We start from the raw sequence: 21,710 nt of genomic DNA on the forward strand, positions 1-21,710 counted from the left end.
GTTGTGATGTTCATACCACATCTAAATGAAGCAAAAATGTAATGGTAAAGGAATTCGATACAGGAAAATACAGCAATGTAGAAGCCTTACTGGGCTGTTATCAAAACATGTCGCATTTGCAAATCTAAACATTAATTAGTAATTGAAACCACAAAGCCTAAGACAAACGTTGGTCTACGAAAAAGAAGTATAGACCATAGACACATACATACATATGTATGTATATAAATTCTCCAAGAATCCGCTACAATACTCAATTATTTAAAACGTATACGAAGAAGAATTTAGCAACGAAATCTTTCAGAAACTTTTAATCTCCCATCTGCGAAGCATATCAATTGAGCTCGATCTTAAGTCGATCGAAATTTGTATTATTTTTCAAAAATTAAATCAATTAAATGAATTTATTTAAAAATCGATAGATCTTTATTTATTTATATTTTATTTAATATATATAGATTAAATGTTTATGTAACATATATATCTCTATTATGGGTTTAAGTCGTAAATACATACAATACAAACATATATTATACAAATAGTTTTAGCTGTAGTCGATAAATGAAAACATACAAGTATATACTTAAATATCTTTGATCATTATTATTAGATAGTCTAGTCGGTTTTTGTTTTGTTTTTTTTTTTTTTTTGCATATATCGTTTCTGGTGCCAAACAAAAAAATCTATTCGAATGAAGGCATGGCACGCTCGGGATTACTTTTGTTTTATTTTTTGGGGTTTTCTTTTTCCGAATGGGATATGGAAACTATGCCTAAAATTGTATAAGTTATGTGTAAATTGAAAGTTGGCTTTGCTATTTGTTCATTTTGTATAAACGTTCTTAAATATCGTTCTAAAAATTATATCACAGTTGGAAAACTAAAGGCTAAGGCCTAGCAGCTAAGTGTAAAAAGTAGTTGTTGCAGTTAATTTTTTTGTTTTGTTTGTTTTAATGTAGCTTAGTGTGGGTCCTCCTCCTCAGAGACAATGGTTCCGTCCTGCCGACAGGAAGCGGAAATGTTCTCAATTGCAGGAGGATTCAAGAAATGCACTATCGGTGTTTTGTTTTCGAAATTACATACATCATACAATCTACAATCGTACAGGTGCAAGGTCAAATAACCCTGCTGACTACTACTCAGCTAGGTGTGGTTATGATTGATAGGATAGATAGGGGACTAAGTACGCTAGAGAGTAATATCGGGGTGATTATGAAAAACAAAAATATACACATATATAGTACACATATATATATCCTAGTTGGGTGGTAAGGGGGGCGGTGATTTGTACAGGCGAATGGTTTTCTATCTATGATATCATTCACTTAACGAGCTGGCTTCCTAAAGGCACTTGGGTATGTGGCAAGATTTTCTATTTACTCTCTCTCCCAATCTCTCACTCTCTTTGGCAGTGAGCGGGAGGGATTGGTCAGACTCTCGTCTCAGTGTTTCGATTTCTATGAAGTGGCTGCAGCTCTCGCTGAGTATCGTTGTAGTACTCATGATCGGAACTGGTGGGCTCACTGCCCGGTATGGCCACCTTCACCTCCATTGTGCCGGGAACGCCCATCATTACGGGAATTCCAATGGTCTGAGTGGGTATGGGAAGCTCTACGGCACTCAATGTTTGGGCATTGAGTAGATACTCTGGATTATCTACACTAACAGGCACTCCAATGAGATCCATGTAGCCTGCTGTAGCTCCACCTGGATTGGCCACATTGTGATTTGGATTCTGGCTGTTATTATTGTTAGTGGGACCCGCTCCCTGACCCGTGGGCATTAGGTAGTCATCTTCGTCGACGGGCAAGTCTAAACGTAGATTGCCCACACCCACTTCACGGGCATTTGAGTCAGTCTCATCATCGCCAGCAAGGCCTCCATTTGGATTCTTATTGCTGGGATCCTTACAATAACGATTCAGTTTGGGTATTTCATCTGTGCCGTCTGTGCGATGACTGGGCCCTGGAGCCACCTTGGGTTGCAGATAATCGTCTGCCTCTACCATAGACTCAGCGCCTTCAGTTGTGGGCGCCAGTTTTCTAATGAGATCCTTTTCGTCTTGGCTAGTGTAGGCTGGAAGGCGGGTGAACTTGTCGCCAGGTATGACCAGATAGCGTCCCGGATCCCGAGCGAATTCGGCAAAGACCGTCGTCAGTTGCTTAAATGTCGGGCGCATTGCAGCGTCCAAGTGCCAACAAGAGAGCAGAGTGCAATAAATGTCCAGCGAGCAGATCTCCGGCTGTTCCAGCTTAAGTCCCATTTCGATGTGATCGGGTATGTCCTTGGCTGGTATATTCTCATGGGGGCGTTGTCCAAAGGTCAATAGTTCCCATATGGTGACTCCAAATGCCCACACATCCGATTTGCTGGTGAACACGCGGTTTCTTATGCATTCTAAGGCCAACCATTTGATGGGCATTTTGCCACCTGCCGCCTTATACTCATTAGAGTCGCTGCTCAACAATTTAGCCAGGCCAAAGTCTGTGATTTTCACCAAAGAGGGAGTTTGCACCAGGACATTTCGTGCCGCCAGGTCGCGATGTACCAAACGCTTCTCCTCCAGATACGACATGCCCTTGGCAATTTGGGTGGACCAATTGAGAAGAGCTTTTGAGCCAATCTTATCCCGATTATTGCGGACATAGTCCAAGAGGCAGCCCAAAGGCATCAGCTGGGTAATCAACATCATTTGTGAGGACATGCAAACGGCCAGAAGTTTGAGAAGATTGCCATGCTCCACAGATGCCATGATGTAGGCCTCGCGCAAGAACTCATCGCTGGATTCCGCTCCGGAGGACTTAAGCAGCTCCTTGATGGCAACCGGTATCTTCACGTTCTCACCCTCTGGTACCCAGACACCCTTGAACACACGTCCAAATGCACCCATGCCCAAGACGCCTCCTTTACGAAGTTCCGCATCCTTGACTATACGCAGTTTGCAGAGATTTGCTCCAATATTGGAAGGACGCAGAGGTTCGGAATCCTCACAGCCGGACAAAGCCATGGTCATCTTAACCGTCTCCTTCTTGGCCTTTTGCTTTTGCCGGCACAGATAAGTGACGACGCACAGGATGCAAATGACAGGCACAACTATGGCAACACTTATGATGATTATTATTTTGGTATCCAGGCCAGCTGTCAGTTTGGAACCTCGCGGCGGACTTGATACGCAATAGGGTCCAATATTCAGAGACTGATAGTTGACATGTGGCATTTCCATTGGACACTTGGAGGTGCAGTTGAACATTGTGGAGTTCTCATAAGGTCCCAGATCTCCCTCGCCGAAGACCTTAAAGTTGCGACACGAGATACAATCATCCGAGCCGGGTCCAGTGCAGCCTTTACACTCTGAATGGCATTCAAAGCACTCTCGCTTCTCCTCGTCCGCATAGTGATCCGCAGGACATTCGTCCTCACATTGTTCCCGTCGCTTGTAGCCCACACACTTGGAACACACTTGCTCGTGGAAGCCGTAGTTGGTGCACAGTTCGCAGCGTGGATGACATTTACGACAGATCGCTTTGCCCGCCAGAGGTTTCAATGAACCGTGTTCCTGTGGATGAACGTACTCCCAATAGTAGCCAGCAGGGCATTTGTCGTCTCGTTTAAGGCAGCGTTCGACCGATGTGTCGCTGTTGATAATGGCCAGATTACAGGTCTTACAGCCTCCAGGCCCGATGGTATCTTTGGGTCCTGTGCATCCCTCGCATGTGTCGTGACATTTGCGGCATGTGCCGTAATCGTTGTACTTGTCCTCGGGACAGACGGTGACACAATGTTGCTCATCCCGCACGTGGACACACTCATCGCAATGCTCTGCTCCGGGACCCGAGCATGTTCGGCATTCTGGATGACATTTTTTGCATGTCTTCGCATCGAATTGGTAAATACTAGAAGGCACAAAATTAATTTAGCAAAAGCAATCGAAAAATACTTGATTTATGGTTACTCACTTGGTTATATTGCGGCAATCGGATAAGCATGTGCCATTGTAGCTGAAATTCTTGCAGTTCAAACACTGATCTATTCCCGAACCCCAGCAACCATCGTCATTGCATTGATCTGAGCACACTTGACCAGCTTTACCTTTAAAATGGAAATTGCGATTAGATATTATTTCTTTCGACTCTCTAAAGGTTTAGGCTACTTACGGCATTCCAAGGTATTAAGATTCTCATTGATCCATTGCTTCTGCTCATTGGATTTCTGGATGGCCGACCAACGAATGTTGCTGACATAGCAGAGTTTTGCATTGTGCTGAATGACAACGCTGCCAGAGCTAATCCTCTTCAAATTACGCATCTCCAGACTGGACAACGACGATTTCACAATGGAAAGAGCAGCAAATAAACTCTCCATCAGCTGACGTCCGTGAATGATTTCCAGATTGCGAAAGCATGACAAATTCTTAAAATCCGCATGAACACCTTCGATATTCAAGTAGCCTGTGATTTCTTTTACGGTCGAGAAAACTTCCAGGCGATCGGGATGCAAGGGGATGTAACGATCGCCCAACGTATAATTCGGATGAATGTCCTGGAAACCCGAAAAGGTCTGATCCAGTATACGGAGATTACCATCGATCACTGTGCAATTGTGAAAGGAATCAACATTGCCCGAATGGAGCACTGCCACGCCTGGGCATGTTTTCGGGCAAGGACCATTGCAGGGAACACATTCGCCCTCCTTGGCCATTTTATCCGATGGACAACTCCTCACACAAGCTCCGTTATCCTTTAGCAAGTGACCGGGACACTCCTTAACACAGGTCGCACCATAGGCATATTTGCCTTCTGGATTCGCTTCGAGTATATAGGCGGCTGGGTTATATTTACGTATAGGCGGGCACTCTTCCTTGCATTCGCCATCGTCGAAGAAATTCCTGCATGCAATGCAATCCTTCTGAGTGGGCCCTGTGCAACCGCCAGCACAGAATATATGACAGCATTCGCGAGGCTTGCTGCCATAACAACGGCCATTGGCGCACTGAGGGGCACAGTGGTTCTTGCTAAACTGCTGACAATTCTGAATCCCTTCGCCCCAGCAACCCTGCTTGCACGACTCATGACACTTGGGACAATCACGCTCCGGCGCCTGGAAGTCATAGGTGTAATTGTAGAAGCCATCCGAGAGAATCTCTTGCCAGTCGATGGTGCGCATATAACACAAATTGTAATTGTTAAAGAAACCAACCCAGCCCTGTAAGATATCCCTCAGCTCGGGCATCTCCAGGGTATTCATTTTGGAGTATGTGGTAAAGAGGGCATATTTCTCCTCATCCACAGTCAGGCTAAAGAGTGTGCGACCACGTATAATTTGTAGTCTATCAAAAAAAGAGAGAGAGATACACTTTAAGCAAGGATTTCTCCTAGTTGAAACTAAAGCAAAACTTACTTTGGGAATACCACTTTAGTGACATCCACATGACTGATGAGTATATAGCCGGTGACTTCACGTATGTTATCGAGAAAACTGAGATCCAAATTCGGATCCTGCAGCCAAGTCAATTCCAGATTGCCATCGACATAAGTGCAATTGGTGTAACGATCTCGGAGATTGCGATAATGATGATCCCGATTCGAGGGCACTGAAAGGCGTGATTTAGTGCCGATGCAAACTGCAAGAGAGAGGGGAAAACAAAAAGTGATGACCATTAGTAAAGGGGTTGGTAGTGGGGGGAGATCTAATTATACAAAAATCAGGTAGGTGGTGTTGACTTATATCTTGGAAATGAATTCCATTTCGATTTATAAACGGAAATAGCTTTGAGAAATCTTTTATATATACTTATACTATGTATTGTCGTTGCTCTCTCGGAAGCAATAACAAGTGGGCGCATTGGCAACGCTTTCAGTTGGCGTTTTCCATAATTAGCAACCCACGCACAATATCAGCTCAGCCTCAGAGTCAGAGTCACAGTCACTGATTTGAGATGGACGGAGAAGGGAAGGGGGAATCGAAGTCTGTGTTATCATTAGTCAGCGACCTGTTTTAGCTTGAACATCTTCAACAACTTCATCGATAGCTAGATACATTTCATTTTAGATTCTATGGAAGGGCTACGTGGGCCGCCCTTCTCCCACCCTTCTTCTCCCTCATCACATGTGTGGGCTGGGGCAAAAGTGTGCCATGCCCACCTATAGTTGCAGCCTACATGAGATGCACCCACCTTAACCCCCAGCTAATTATCAACTCACAACAAAGAAGAAGATGAAAACTTAAAAAATAAAACAAGGTACACAAAAATTGTTTGGCCATAAATATGGGCGGCATTTATTTATTGATTTCATTCGAAAACAGAAAGAAATCCCACATAATTATAAAGCAAGGGAGAAACAAAACACACATAAAAGAAGAAAGACAAATTTTTGTCGCCAACAAAAACGGAGTGGAAGAGGAAAAGTTAAATGGTCAAAGTTATGCGTTCTCTTGCATTCCAATTCCAGGGCAGGCATCATTAAGAAGGTGAGGCTGGGACTGGGACCAAATCGATGGGCAAAAATATTTCGTACAAAAATTCTTAAGCTTTGTTTGAGAATGCCGAGAGAGTGAAGGTTCCATGAGTCTGCCGCTGCCGGGCAGAAGCACGGCAAGGTCCAGTTGCAGGTCCACTCGAGTCTCTCCCATCTCATCTGTCTTTTGTCTCCGCTGCACATTTCTCATACTAACTTTGGACATTCGCCACATCACGAACCCTTCTCAAGCCATTGGGCATCGGCTTTATCGCGCACAATTTATCAGCCAGAGGTTTTTCATGTTTCAGAGTCTGAAACTTAAGCCACGACGACGACGACGTCCAGCAATGTTCAATTCTTGTGAACTCCACGGCATGGAGGCGCATATATGCGATTTTTCTTACTGCTCTCTGCGCGACACGCCCGCGTTGCCTTTTTGTTTTTTTTTTTGTGCTCTTGCTCCTTTTTTGTCCCGAGAGAAGGGGCTAATTTGTAATCCTTAGGCTAAGTGTGGCGGGGCTAATGAGCGTAGCAAAGACTCACAGCACAAATCAAAGTCATAATTCATGATGTGCTCATTAAAACAAAAGACTTAGGCAACGAACTTCGGAATCAAGATTAATCAGCACACATACATACAGCTGCCGAGGCACAGATTGAGATTCATACATATATAGAGACAGTGTGGCAAAAGGCTTTTGTATTTGTTTATCGATTGTATGCCAGCCATCAACACACGACTCAATAGACTTTTGACTTGCCACAGCCTCCCAACCTGCCTCCCTTCTAGCCCACCAACTGCTGATTAATAGCCCAACCGCATTCCAAACTCTTTGCGTTTTGCTGACTTTCTAAATGTATATATAAGTTTTTCCAACTTCTTTCTTCTCTCGTTCAAACTGACTCTCTTTCTTAACTCTCTCAGTCTCAGTCTCTGTCTCTCTGGCATCTTCTTAAGGGAAAATTACTACATAATCGATTCTACGATTTTCCATGTTGCAGCAACTGGAAAAACCCAATGATGTTTGGTTTTCGTTTTCGACTCGCTTCATTTTGGACCTAGACACAAACCGTTCTTGACGGTTCTGTCTCTCTGGGTTCTTCTCCCTCTCCCTCTCTGACTCTCCTTGTCTCACTCACACACTGTTGACTGTGTTTGAGTTTGAGCTGCAGGCAACTCCAAGACTCGCTCGGCCGGTTCTGGGCATTTAACAGTTTTTGTTGTGTTGCCTGCCTGTCTCCCCCCCCTCCTTACACTTCATCGTCCTCTCCCTCTCGCTCTCCCTCTCTCTCTCTCTCTCTCTCTCTGTCTGTTGTATGTATTTTCATTTCGTGGAAAAGATTTTTAACTCATGGCCCGAAACCGAAACCCAGAGACCATCTGGATTGGGCTGTCTGTTTTTTTGTTTTTCGTTGTTGTTCTTCGAGTAACATTTTTTTTTGTTTTTTTTTCTTGTTTTTTGTTGTACCTTTGCCAGCGGCAACAAATAGCATAGATTCAGTTGTTGTAGTTGTTGTAAAATAACAAAAGATTTAAAAGGGCATTAAGCAAGGCTTTGTGTATATCGTTTTTTATTCCCCAATATCAAACTGGGGATGGGGTAAGATCCAATAATTGTTGAGCAGTACATTCAACCGACTTTGCTGCTGCTGCTGGTGAAAGTCTTCTCTATGCAGATGCAAGGTGTCATAGATTGGCGGCAACACTCCAAATCAATTGCACTCAAACTCCATGTGTGTGTGTGTGTGTAGAGTGAGGCATAAATAATTCATAACTGTTTTGCGACAATTTCAGTCGCGGCACGCGTCCATTTACAATGAAATTGTGTAAAAGCATTGAGAGCTTAATAAATTCATTTGCGGCAACAGACATTGCAAAAACACGCAGCTCATTACCACTGACCACTGCCGATTGCCCCGTTTGGTCTAACTATATGTTAGTTGAGGTTTACGTGGATGGATTTTGCAATTGCATTGTTATTGTTGGTTTTCGAGTCGGAGTCGGAGTTGGAGTTGGGGGCACTGCACAGAATGCTGGCGCGGCAACTTTCTTTCGTGTTCTATGCTCTGTGCTCCCTGGCCATGTCGTGGCGTCACGATGAAAAATCAGCGCAACGAAACTGCAAAAAGGCAAAGGCAAAATTCACGAGAAGTTTTTTTTTGTTTTCTGTTTGTGCTGCAAGCGCACACAAAAGCGCATCTTCAACAAATTTGCCAGTGCCTAGTGGGACAGAAATAAGCCTCAGACAATAATAACAACAAAAAGTACCGACAATCGCCCAACGACCAAAGACCATCGACCAAAGGCCTTTCAAATTCACTGAGAGAAATTTGGCATAAAGGAATCTCTATATAAATTTGCAAGCATTTTGCTACCATTTGTAGTAATTTTTTTCAGTGTTGCAGCCTCATTGGGCTTCTGCTCATCTGCTGAATCTTCTTTCGTGTTCGAAGCGCGTTCATTTAAGTTTCGAACAACAATTGGGCGCAGGTCGTGCCTCACGACAACAACAGCAGCAGCAACAACAACAACAACAACATGCTGATGAGCCAAACAAAGCTGGGATTAGATAAGCATTACGGGTATATATACATATGTATTTCGAAGGAGAGGCATTTTATGTATCTCTTGTTTAGTCCAGTCTGCCACCCAATTCAACTGCAGCTTTAATGAGCAAACACACACCCTGGCGCCATTTTTGGTTCTGTTTGGTTTGGTTTGGTTTTCAGAAAATAAATTGTTTCAAAACTATTTTTAGGCATAGAATTCAAACTTAGTTTATAATGCCTAATAAATGTATGTATATACAGAGAGAGAGGGACAGAGAAAAAAAAAACGTGGGCAGGAGGCTGCGCGGAAGCTTCCAAGTTTTGAAATTAGAAAAAAAGACGCCCACAACCAGCAAAACAAACAGAGACATAGAGAGAGAGGGAGACACATTAACAAAGCAGAGGCAGAGCGAAAAGTTCATAAGGGAAAAGTGTCGTAAAAATAAGTAAATCTTAGAAAAACAATCAACAAACTAGCTAGCCATTAAATGGCTAAAGGGAAGGGAGCCAGGTGAGGGGGCTAGAGTTGGGGAAGGAGAAGTGGCTACGAGGTGCGCAGACGCAACAGCTTCAGTGCTCAGGCATCCTCTCTCAGTCTGGCTCTCTCTCTCCTTCTCTATGCATGTGTGCGTTTAGAAAACCAGTATTTTTTACTTAGGCCCCCATATTGCCAGATGGAGGAGCTTTAAAAGTAAAATGCAACAAGAGAGGGAGAGAGAGAGAGAGACAGAGAGAGAGGGAGACAAAGTCTTAAAGTTCAACAAGTTGCAGTTCAATGTATATTTTTGTTCGTTCTCTCTGGAGGGATTATTTATCTGATGACTATATCAAAATTATAGAAAAAGAATACATAGAGTGTGAGTGTCTTATGCAAAGTAGCCTGGACTTAACACAGATACAGAAACACATACACACACAAACACAACTACAATAATAATATACAAAGACAACAACAGCGCGTGCCTGACGCTGTAATTAGCTAGAGCTTACACCAGTTTTATGGTCAGAGAAGGAGGGGGAGGCAGTGCTACGGAGGATAGAAAAACACTGAAAGAGAGCTAGAGAGAGAGAGAGAGACTGGATGCTGGATGCTGATATTGGACTCTGTGCCTTTTACCTGGGGCACAATGGGGAATGGGTAATGGCAAAAGGGGGAGGGGGACAACGAGCGCACTATGGAATGCGGTTTTTCCAGCGTTAACACGCACACACACATGAGATGTACACACACACACACTGGGACATAAACTACTAAAAATCTTGACTACCAAAATCTTGGTCTAGGCTTCAAAATTGGCCAAGAAACCAAAAAAAAGAAAATTGAAAGGAGCATGTTATGTATAAATAATGGAGCAAAACCAAAAGCCACATTGCATATAATCACATTTCAAAAATAATAATATATAGTTAAACACACAAAATTATATATAATCTTTCCTTCATAAGCCAAGCAATGCCACAAGATGAGAGTTCTATACATGAATCGATTGGAATTTTCATCAACATGAATTTAGCATTTGCCAATGGAAACTCAAAATGGAAAATTCGTAATAACAAATGTATTGTTGTAGCTGCAATTTTATTGTTCTTGGCAGTTTTAGCCCCACTTTGATAAAGTTCTGCAGAGACTTCTTTAAATTTATTTATCAAAATATTGAAAATTTGTTAGTTTTTAAGAACTAATTAACTTCTTGTATTGCCTTTATTTTTATGTTGTTGTCCCAGTCAGTAAGATTGGTATCTAGATCTATTTTTCTTTTATAAAATGAAGTTATTTATTATATACGAAATGCCAAAATTGAAATATATTAAGATTTATAAGTAAAGAATTAAAAAATTCATAGATATTTTTAACTTTTTTGTAGAAATATTTGCATTTTATGATCACTCGATTGCCATATACAACTAAATGTATGCATACCATAATTAATAGCAGTTTTATTGTTCTCAAAGCCACAAATACATACTTGTATATTAAAAATGTCTTAGGGAGAAGTTCAAAAAGTCTGTAGAATTTTAATTATATAGATAGATAGTGAAATACATAGCTTCTAAAATATGTGTCAAGGCTTGATTCGATATTTTACTCTACTCAAACTCTGAAATGTTTGATTTTTGTTTAAGTTTTAGAAACTAATGAGAATAGTGACAATTCTTTAATGTACTGGATCTTTATCCAGTATAAGTATAATCAAAAACCTTTACTAATACAGTTAAAATGAAGCTTTTTTAGTACTTTAGTTTATTTTCTTAAACAAAGGCTGTAAATATGATATATATAATAAACAAACTACGTTGTTCCAAAAAAAGCTTTTCCCAATACAAAATCCTAATGAACTATGCCTTTTGCTACTTTGCTTTAAAATTTGCGAGTAAATCAATTCATTTCAAATAAGTTAAAGCATGCAAGTTCCCCCACAAGTTATATATATGTGTATATATGTATATATTATATATCATTTTATAACTTATAAAATGAATATAATGTATAAATATGGGGACGTTTTTTTTATACATTTTCACTTTTTACTTCTCATTTACATTTACCATGAAATTGAGTTTTCTTTTAGAAGTCAAAAGCAAATACAGTTGTTTGGGTAAATATATTGGGAGTTGCATTGTCCAAGCGGATCGGGTTCAACGAAACCCAATACAAACAACTATATACATATATATGTAAGTATATGTATATATTTAAGTGTAATAAGTATATCGCATTTAGTTAATGCGAAACTTTTTGCTCGCTTTCAAGCGAAAAATGAAACTCGCCAACAATAGTTGTAATTGTTATGGCCCGCCCGCCGCCGCCTCTTGCCTCAAGTTGTTCGAGCAACCCCTCCGATCCGATCTCACTCTATCCCGGAGTTCCCTACCCCCTGAACTCTCCTCCACTCCTCGACCAGTAATAGTTATCCATACATTTTGCCATGCACGTGCATATACACACAGTCGCAGAGCCATTGCCATATTTGCATATTTGTCGCAGCTGTGCTTACATTTTTATGATCACAATATAATGAAAAGCCCCAAACAACAAACACTTCAACAGAAAAATGGAATTGTGCAAAACTAAAACCTAATACCCAAAGGAGACTGTTTCCCTTTCGAGCCCTTCTGTTTGATTTGACCACCAGATGCCTACGCAACTATGAAGGTTTTTTCAGCCAAGCCAATTTCTTATCTGAAATAGTTAGTAAATATATGTATATCCATATCCGGGCAATACATTAGCGTAGAGAACAGAGAGTCGAGCGAAACGGGGTTTGCTCTATTCTATCAATATTTGTACAATTGACCCCCCTCCCCCCACCCAACACATTTATTAATTTGCAGTCTACAAGATCACTGAATATCGATGGAGAGAGAGAATGGCTGAAAAAAAGGTAATTTTATTTTCAGTTTTTTTCATTTTTTATTTGTCTGCCAAATGCAAACATTTGCCTCAAAGTATTGAACAAACAAAATGTATGTACAAGCGGGTAATATTTTTCATTAACTTTTTTCTTCTTCTTTTGGTTAAAAATATTCTCTGCCCCAAAGGTTGTGCAAACACTCACACACACACACACACACATGAAAACATATAAGTATAAAGAAAATTCTTATTAATTTCAGGGCGAAAATTTGCCGTGTCAACAAATTATAATTCGAACGCCATTTTCATTTGGGCCGTGAATTTTGCTGAAAAAACATAAACTACATGTAAAATGTAAACGAAAAAAAAAAAGATTGATCCTCTTAACTAAAATTGTTTTTGGTTACTTGTCAGATTGACATTACGAAATGTAGATAAACATACTCCCAACATGCGTGTGTGTGTGCGTGTGTTGATAACTCCCGGACCCGGGGGGCGATTATATATACAGAATGCGGCCAGCGCCAAGTCAAGAGGTGAAGAAAAAGTCAGAAGAGTCAGGCGGCCAGGTGAGGCCCAGCCAAGCAGCAGTGCAGAGGCAGTTAAAGTTAAAGCAGGTATAAAATACATAAGTAAGCAGCAAAATGGTAAACATTTAACCAAAAAGAGTTCTTGACTAAATGATTCTCAGTATATTTTTAGAGACTAAGACTAGACGAAGATTAAGTGAATTGTTATTAGCATGAAAGAAATGTTAATGAAGCTTCATTAGATAATCAAAGTTCATAAAAAATTTTTTTTAAATTAACAGAACAAAAGAGTTAAACAAAAATTCATGTAAGAAATTGCATACAATTTTAATTAATTATACAAGAAAAACGAATAAAAATAAAATGGAAAATAATGAGAATTGGAAAACCTAATATAAAATATTTTGCAATATTAACTAAAAGTATGTAAATAAATGTATCTACATCTATTATAAGAAAGAGAAATTTATAAATTAAAGATTTAAACCATTTAACTAAGTATAATAAGTTAAGTGATCTGGCGTACTTTTAGATTGTTATAAGTTGATATTGAGTCGGCTAACAAGAAGTTTAAAATATAAAAAATTGTATATGTATTAACCTATGTAATTGATCATGAAGTTAGGACCATTCCTAATACAGAGTGAACTGATAGATCTAATTAGTTTCACCCGATATAGGCATAAAAAACTATTACAATTGGAATTCCAACACTCATTACTTTTTGCATAAATTTGAGACACCTTTAATACCAAGCGACATCTATTAAACCAATTATATAGACAAAACTCAGAGTTTAGCTGATCATACCCCATTTTTTTTTTTGAGTACTCTGTACTGGGTAAGCCACAAGTATAATACACAATAATACAAAATGCAGCCGAAATAAAAAAAAAAACTGAAAAATAATGGAAAACATGTTGCATTGTAGCCAGCAGAGCAAACAAGCACCATGCACACGTACGGCGATAAGATAAACTCGACCAAAAAAAAAACCAGAAGAAAAATAACAAAAATATTAACTTGGAAAAGTAAAGCATAGATATGCCCATGGGTTTTTCTCTACTACTACGACTACTACTGATATGGCGGCCATATTTGGGTCTTGATTTTGATATATGGGCACGCAAATCTACATAAATACACATAGAATGTGATGGATTTGGAGGCCCCAAAGAGAAGAACTCTTGACGAAGACAGATAGATGGATAGATTGACTAAGACTTACTTTTGCCCTTCACGAATTCCGTGTGCTTGGGATGATCCTCGCGGCCATTGGAAAGGCTGGCGACACTGGTTATTAGTCCGCCTGCATTGCCATTGATATTGTTGCCGCGTCTTTCGTTGCGATTGCCATTGCCTCCATTGCGTGGCCTATTCGAATAGCGATTAGAGTTCTGTTGCCTGGGCAGACGTTCCCGATCTCGTTCCCTGGCCGCTGCAGCTGGCCAAATGGGACAGAGTGCCAGGATTAGGAGGAGCAACAGTAGGGGCAAGCCCAGACTGTGGCGTCTCCCATATAATGTGAATGTAAGCATTTCACGTTGATGCTTAATGCAAATCAGGCCGTAGTCCGTTTAATGATCGGTGACGTCATATGGTCGCTTGTACGGAACACTTTTGCAGATATTGTTGTTGTTGTTGTTGGTGCTGTTACTCGATAACTTGGCCCCGTCGATGTTGGCTCTTTTGGTTTTGTTTTTTTAAATTGCTTTGTCAGCTTTGCGTGCCAAAAAATCAAAAAACTTTTCATAAATTTATTTGACTCTTTCACTGCGTTTTGAAGCTGTTTTTTTTTTGCTGCTGCAATTTGCGTATGTGTGAGTTGGCGACGACTCTGTCTGTGCCTGTGTGTGTATGAGTGTTAATGTATGTATGTGTGTGTGTAAGTGAGTGTATGTTTGTGTGTAGGAACCAGTTTCACATTACGGGCGAAGGCTTTTTGCTGCTGTTGTTGCTGATGTTGCTGATGTTGTTGCCGATGTTGTTGCTGTTGCTGTTGCTGCCGTTAAGCTTGTGTCGAAGACGACAACTTTTGAGGTTAGGACTCAGGCGCAGGCGCAGCTTTAATTGCTCTAAGCAATTGCTGTTGTTGTTGTTGTTACTTTTATTTTGCACAAACACTTGAAAACATTATTTTTTCATTTTTGTTATTCCTTTTTCTTTGGAACTTTTGCTGTGGACTGCGTCCGCAGTCAACCAATTAGCAATGATTTCACAAAATATTCAAACACTTGTTTTCTGCCAACTTTATCCAGATTCAGACACTTGCTAAACACACTCTAACACAAAAAACACTCAAATTGGCAGTCTCAGGCCTTGCCTATTTCATCGAATCACGGATGGGCATTTGATTAGCACAGAAATTAACGAATACCCCTTTTTATATACATATATATATATATTTGGTTGGTATATTTGGATATTGATATTTTGGGTATGGGCGATATTTGCAATATGCGATACGTAATTCCCAAGCAAATCGCGTCTTTGCAGCATAACGTTGTATTCGAGACTGAATCCAAATCCAAAACTGAAGCCTTAACCACCAACAACACTCATACACACACACACACACACAAGCCAACAACATTCAAAGAGAGCACTCGCTCTCAGAGAGAGTGAGTGTGAGAGAGAGAGAGAGTCCAAGAATACAGGTAAATAATGTTGGTAGAAACACAAAAAAAAAGGTGAGCGGCAAAATCTCAAGCTCAGATCAGGCCAAAAAAACACAACAGCAACAACTCTTGGCAGGGGCACAGCTGCACAATGGTCTCCAGCAACAACAATAACACACACACACACAGAGATACAGACACAACACACAGACATCGAGTCTATACAGGTAAAGGTAAGGCAAAGTAAGGTAAGCGTGAATGCGACGAGGCAGTTTTTACTTAAAAAGTCAGCGTTAAGTGAAAACTGAGACTATATTTTGAATGCCCTACATTACAACAATTGGCATTAACTGTCACCAATAAAGTGCATACAAATTATCGTACATATATAGAACAGTGATCGAGGAGTCTTCCATATAAACATATTACTCTACATACTTGACAGTTTGTTCTTAACTATAGGCAATCTGTACTTCAATCATCTTAAAATATATCATAGAGGGAACGAGAGGGAGGGATCTTATAAAGATTGGATATTCCATTTTTCTAGAACGTAGAACAATTCAGGGAATTATTCTATATATGAGTTATTGATTTTAAATAATATCAATATAAATTACATTATTATACTTCCAAAATGAGTGTTAACCGTATCATGTATGTGGATCTAAACAGTTATAAAGTGCCTATTAAGTAAGGTAGATATCAAAAATTAATGAATCATTAGTTAATTAATGTTCCTATCTTATTATTAAAAACAACCCCATAGAAAAGTGCAAAATATTGTCTAATATTTAGAACAATCTATAACCCTTCTATTCATCTTATTCATATTATTCAAGAAAAAAAGAAAAACTTTACTTTATATAATTTTTTTAAAATCTATAACAGATATTCATTCATTCAATCAGATGTTAGTGAATATTTAAGATGGTTTTTAAGCTACGGAATTGATATAGTCTTTATATATTCGTGGGTATTGAAAATAACTATATATAGAAAACAAAATATTAGAAGTTAACTCTAATAGCTGAATATATAAAAATAGATCAAGCAATATAAGAAATATTTAGATGAACCAAGAATTATACTATTCTATACATACATAGAAATTCAAATCAATATAAGATCGACTACTTAAACACTTTGAATATTTCCATTTAGAGGAGGAATTTTATTCCAATTACCCCCTCGAAATGTGTTACAACATTTTGGGTTGTATTTTTGAAGTTGATATGTAATCCCCGAATTATCTCATTGACACCTGGAGCAGAAGAGCATTGCAAGGTCTATGTGAATATGGATTTCAGGTACACTTTAGTTACGTTAAGACATTTTGTGTATATCCCAATTTCTTAGCATTTTTCATGCGGCGAATTCGACGCCGATCAGGTAAGAAAATATAAAAAGAAAAAAAAAACTACGCTCTCTTACTTGTTGCGCTCCCTCTCTCTTTCTCACCTAAGCCTGTTTGTGTGCCATGGGGTTGTATGTGTGTGTGTGTGTGTGTAATTGAAAGTATATGTGTGTGAGTGTGTGTGTTGTGTTGCCTTATAAGCACACAAGATCACCGCCTTCCTCGATCTCTGCGTGGGCTATGGGACGGCGCTTTGGCTTTGTCTTTTGAAAACGATTTTGTGTTCCATCGTTGTCAAATCACAACAATATTTTAGAGAAAAACAGAGAAAGAGAGGCAGAGAGAGAGAGAGACTCAATCTTCACCTGTTCCCAACCCACAAGAAATCGGGGTTTTTACGCCAGCAGGCAACAGGAGCAGCAGGACTATATGTCTATCCAGGTATGCCTTAGGAGCTCATTTTGACCTTTTGTAACTATAAAAATCTCTGTAGTTTGAGATTGCATAGACAAAAGATGGCACTTGAAAAGCGCAACCAAATCCATAACTCATGCTGCGTCTCAAGAGCCAAGGCGCGGCAAAGATGCAGGGGGTGAGGTAAGTTGAACTGAGCTGAGCCGAGCCGAGCCAAGTTGAAGAGGCGTTGCATTGTCTCATCCCAGCAGTAGTCAGTCGAGAGCATGAAAATACGTTTTAAATTGAAAATCGCTTTTCATAGATTTTCTACACTCTTTGACTCTCTCGATCTCGTAAAGTCAAGCCCAAGCGCCGTGTTCGAACGAGAAGATCGCTGAGATCGCTTCGATCAAATTTTGGAGAAACGTTTGCTCGCTTCACTTGAAATTGATGTCTGTAATCAAACATATTAATAGCTGTCTATGGTCGAAAACCTCAATCAAAAAAAAAAAGAAACACAACACAAAAACCCCAAACCCCACCAGAATCATCTGTCAAAAATCGAAGAACATGCAACTGACAAGAGTTAAATCCAAGAAACCATTGCCAGAGATAGAAGTAGAGGCAGATACATAGCCATGGCCACTTCAAGGCATTCAAGGCAACAGGTAAACGAGCAGATCGAAGGTGTAAGAACACACAAAGATATTTGATGAAGCATACAAAATGCCATGTGAAGAGAAATGTTTCTCTTCCCCCGACCATCACCGATACCCGACATATGGCTCTAGGGTTTAGTTTTCAAAAGAAAGCCTAAACACCGACCCTTGAGACAATTCCTGGGGTCGGGCTTTACAGGTTGCCTCATCTCTAGATCATCATCATGGCCATCATCATCGATGACTTTGCGCTTGTCTGAGATACTGAGAGGCAGATACTTTCTGTGCACTCTGTGAGTGAGCACTCTCGAGTACCTCCACGCAGATTAACAGTAACAAAAGATCAGGAGACGCTCTCGAGTACCATGTCTTGTGAAGAGTTTCGACGTGCCCTCTCGAGAGCGCAACGAATTCCAATTTGCGCCATTTGATGCGAGGGGCGCCATTTTTCTATTTCAAAATTTAAATGGCAAAATACGAAACCCAGAAGAGAACCTCGGCGAACTTTTAGCGCGTGTCAATGTGGAGACATAGAGTCGTTTTTTTTCTTTACTTTTTGTATTTCTGTCCCTTTAACACCCAAAGCCGCATAATTGGATTGCTTTTGGCCCTTTGATTGCCTCATGACTCTAGCCTCCAGGTGATAGATTGATCAACTATTTGCTTCATCAGCATTTTAGCTCTTGTCACATGGTGAGCAGAAAAAAAGCTGCTTAGAATCAAAGCTAATTGCCAAGATGATGGCGCACATTTAGCTATGATTTGATCACCCCGTTTAGGGCCCACAAATGAAATGCGCAAACATTCACATTCCGAATTCCATTTGAATTTGACAGCTGAGCTAATTGGTCGGGGCGAACCGTGAAGAGAAGGGAGTGAGAGCCAGAAAGAGAGACACAGAAGTATTCTTGTTAACTTTAACCCCAAAAAACATGCAGATGAAGCTTAAGCTCAATCTATATCTGTGATGCGATCGACCTCAACGATGGTTTGTTTCTTCATTTGTTAAAAATACCCTGCAGACAGTTTAAAGAAAGAGAGTATATTCAAGTCCCCAGAATGCTGAAAATCCAAAAAAAAAAGTAATTTTCTTCTTTCTTTGTCTGATCCTTGCACAAAAGATGCCTCCATGCCTCCAGATTAAAGTTACCTAATCTCACTTTTGTCCTTGTTATTCCATCCCTTAAGTGTTGCCAAATCAAAATTGTTTCAATTGGCGACAGGAAAGGGAATGGAAGTGAAGTAAAAAGCAGTATTTTTTTGCTTCACTCGATATGTATTTGTTTGGTAAGAAATATAAGTTTACAGTTTCAATTATACAGTAAATTTCTTATTAATACAAAGGTTAGATCTCTTATGATGTGATTTCTTTATAATTTTTATTTATTGCACGATCATCATTTACGAGTTATTTGAATGACGTCAATGATAATATTTAATTACTCAATACGTTCATAGATCTCGTAGATGATACTGAAATGAACTCTCCAAGTTTAATCAAATCAGTTCTGAGAAAGCAAACACTTTATATATTTTACATGAAAAACTTTTTAACACTCTTAATTTCTTTAATTCAACTAACTTTACTCGTTTTTGTCATAGATTTCTTTGACTAACATGGAGAAGAAGCTTAGAAGATCCTTTCGACAAGATGCAAAAGTCATTTAGTCAATAGTGATCTAGAGTTCTAACTAGAATAAGACACAATTAGCAATATCTTACTTCAGATTAAGGAGAAAGTCTTAGCTTTTACAGATCTCATTACTCCAAAGTTATTGACAGTTTCTGAATCGAAAGCATTTAGCCCTCTGAAGGATAAGCCAAATAAAAGTTGTGATGTTGCTACAAATTGAACTTTTAATTCTTTAGAGGGTAACACCAAGTCTTAATCTCATTTTAACAAGATAGTTTTGTATTCTTCTGGGGTTTTTTTATTTTGGTTTCTTATTGATTGTCGCTGTCGTCTGCCTTCGATGTTGTTGGCTGGCTGCACGACTCACGTCCAGTTCGAGACTCACAGAAAAACGGCCTCTCCACTACAAGTTTTTTGAGTTTAAAGCCTCTGTCTGTGTGTATTTGTGCCTTTTTCGTATCTTTTTCTTTTTTTTGGCTTTTTTTTTTTGGTTTTGTTTTTAATGTCTTTGTAAACATAATTGCAACAACTCCAATAACAGATTGTTTGCGCGACTTTAATCGCTTTGTCGTGAAGTGTGAAATATGAGCGAGTCTCTGGGGGAAGTTTCGCTTTATTGTTTCTCTCTTACTTATTTTTTGTGTGTGGCTTTTTGGAGAGTGAACTTTTGTCTCGTCTCGCCAAATATCAGGCAGTCATTTATTTTTGCCTTATAAATACATGCAGAAAGTAATCTTGCGCTTACTTTGTTCACATAATTTATGATAAAGTCAACAACATTCAAATGAACCGTTACAAAAATATCATGTTCATATTTAAAATTTTTTAATATTTTCATCGAGAGTTGAATAACTCTCACTTTGTCTTATGTAAAGTCAGTTTATTTATCCTAATAACTCTTCTAATGGTCTATTAATAGAAGATCGCAGAGTGTTAAAGCTTTAGATGGGTGAAGATTAAAACAGTTTTAAATTATCAAAAGTTTAGATCTAAATTTTATAAAATACATAATGCTTTAGACCATTTTTTTAAATAAGAGCACGATATGTTGAGACTAAAGGGTCTAAAAAACTGGCAAATAATTTTCTCTCAAGATGTTTGGACTCTACTTTTCAAGCCATCAATGATCAATGATGATAAATTTTAAGTCTTTTATATTTAAGAGAAATGTCTGATATATGTACATATGTATATATATTACAACGAGTTTGTAAGGTAAAAATTGAAAGGCAATATAAAAGCAATAAAATAAAGCTAATGGGAGTGACTTTAATTTGTTGTGAGTTCTTGTCTCAAACTATTTTAAATTTAAGTACTTTTGTATCAAAGAGTTTCCAAAAGTGCCCTTGATAAGGAAAATGGTTACGGTAGATGCCTGTTATAACGATTTAAAGGCTTAAACGATGCAAGCACACCAATATTTGGTTGGTTTACGCCTAAAAAATGGAGTAAACTAGGACCAATCAGTACATAAATCGGTTCAAACGACATAATATTGCAATTACCGGGATATTCTTAGTAATTTACAGCAAAATTGAGATATTTCTAACAAATTTTCGTAGAAAGGCCAAGAAAATCTTTGATCTCTTTTATAAAGATCATTATAACTACTCCTATTTCTTGTTCAGCTATCAACTATCACTATATATAAAGTGATCTGCAAAGAAACTTTAGAAAAGTAATACTTTTGAAATTTAAACTTAAGAAATCTGTGTAAAAATTGGTTATTTCTTTCGGCTCTTGATCGTGGAACCTAAATGAATCTATTTTTCTAATCAAATTGTTCAATTGTCGAGAAATTCAATTACTTTTTTAAATGGCACTTTAGGAATGTAACCAGTAAATTTCTTCCAACACCAAGTACAATTTCAGTCAAATGCAAAAACTTGGTAAGTGTAGAGACAATGAAACTGTGACTAAATGGCCAATGCCATGGTTTTCAGAAGAATTGGCCAAGCTGGAGCAGGCTAACGACAGAAATATCTGAAGACAGAAATCCCTAAGCCAGCAACATTCTGTTCAATTAGCGCATGGCTTCGATTTGCTAAATTTAATCCAAGCACAATAAGGCACCAAGCAAAAAGCAAAAGAAGAAGAACAAAAAGTGAATGCCACCTTTGGTCAGATAAGGAGAAGCTGTAGCTGGAGCTGGAGC

General features: G+C 39.1%; 1 protein-coding gene across 2 annotated transcripts in view; it reads right to left on the reverse strand.

Moving 5' to 3' along the window:
• Window positions 1-477: 477 nt before the first annotated feature.
• LOC6637989 (epidermal growth factor receptor) overlaps window positions 478-21,710 on the reverse strand; it is a 36,017-nt gene continuing 14,784 nt past the window's right edge. The window contains exons 1-5 of one of the 2 annotated variants that reach the window (XM_023175062.2): window positions 14,121-14,617; window positions 5,397-5,619; window positions 4,154-5,325; window positions 3,956-4,088; window positions 478-3,892 (exon numbers count right to left, since the gene is read on the reverse strand). In XM_023175062.2, the coding sequence (XP_023030830.1) occupies window positions 1,429-3,892; window positions 3,956-4,088; window positions 4,154-5,325; window positions 5,397-5,619; window positions 14,121-14,430 (4,302 nt within the window). In that variant the 5' untranslated portion in view covers window positions 14,431-14,617 and the 3' untranslated portion in view covers window positions 478-1,428. Of the gene's footprint in view, window positions 3,893-3,955; window positions 4,089-4,153; window positions 5,326-5,396; window positions 5,620-14,120; window positions 14,618-21,710 lie in introns of those variants that run through there. The other variant, XM_002061086.4, reaches the window with a different exon arrangement.

Source organism: Drosophila willistoni, assembly GCF_018902025.1.
Source record: "Drosophila willistoni isolate 14030-0811.24 chromosome 2L unlocalized genomic scaffold, UCI_dwil_1.1 Seg72.1, whole genome shotgun sequence".
NCBI lineage: Eukaryota > Metazoa > Arthropoda > Insecta > Diptera > Drosophilidae > Drosophila > Drosophila willistoni.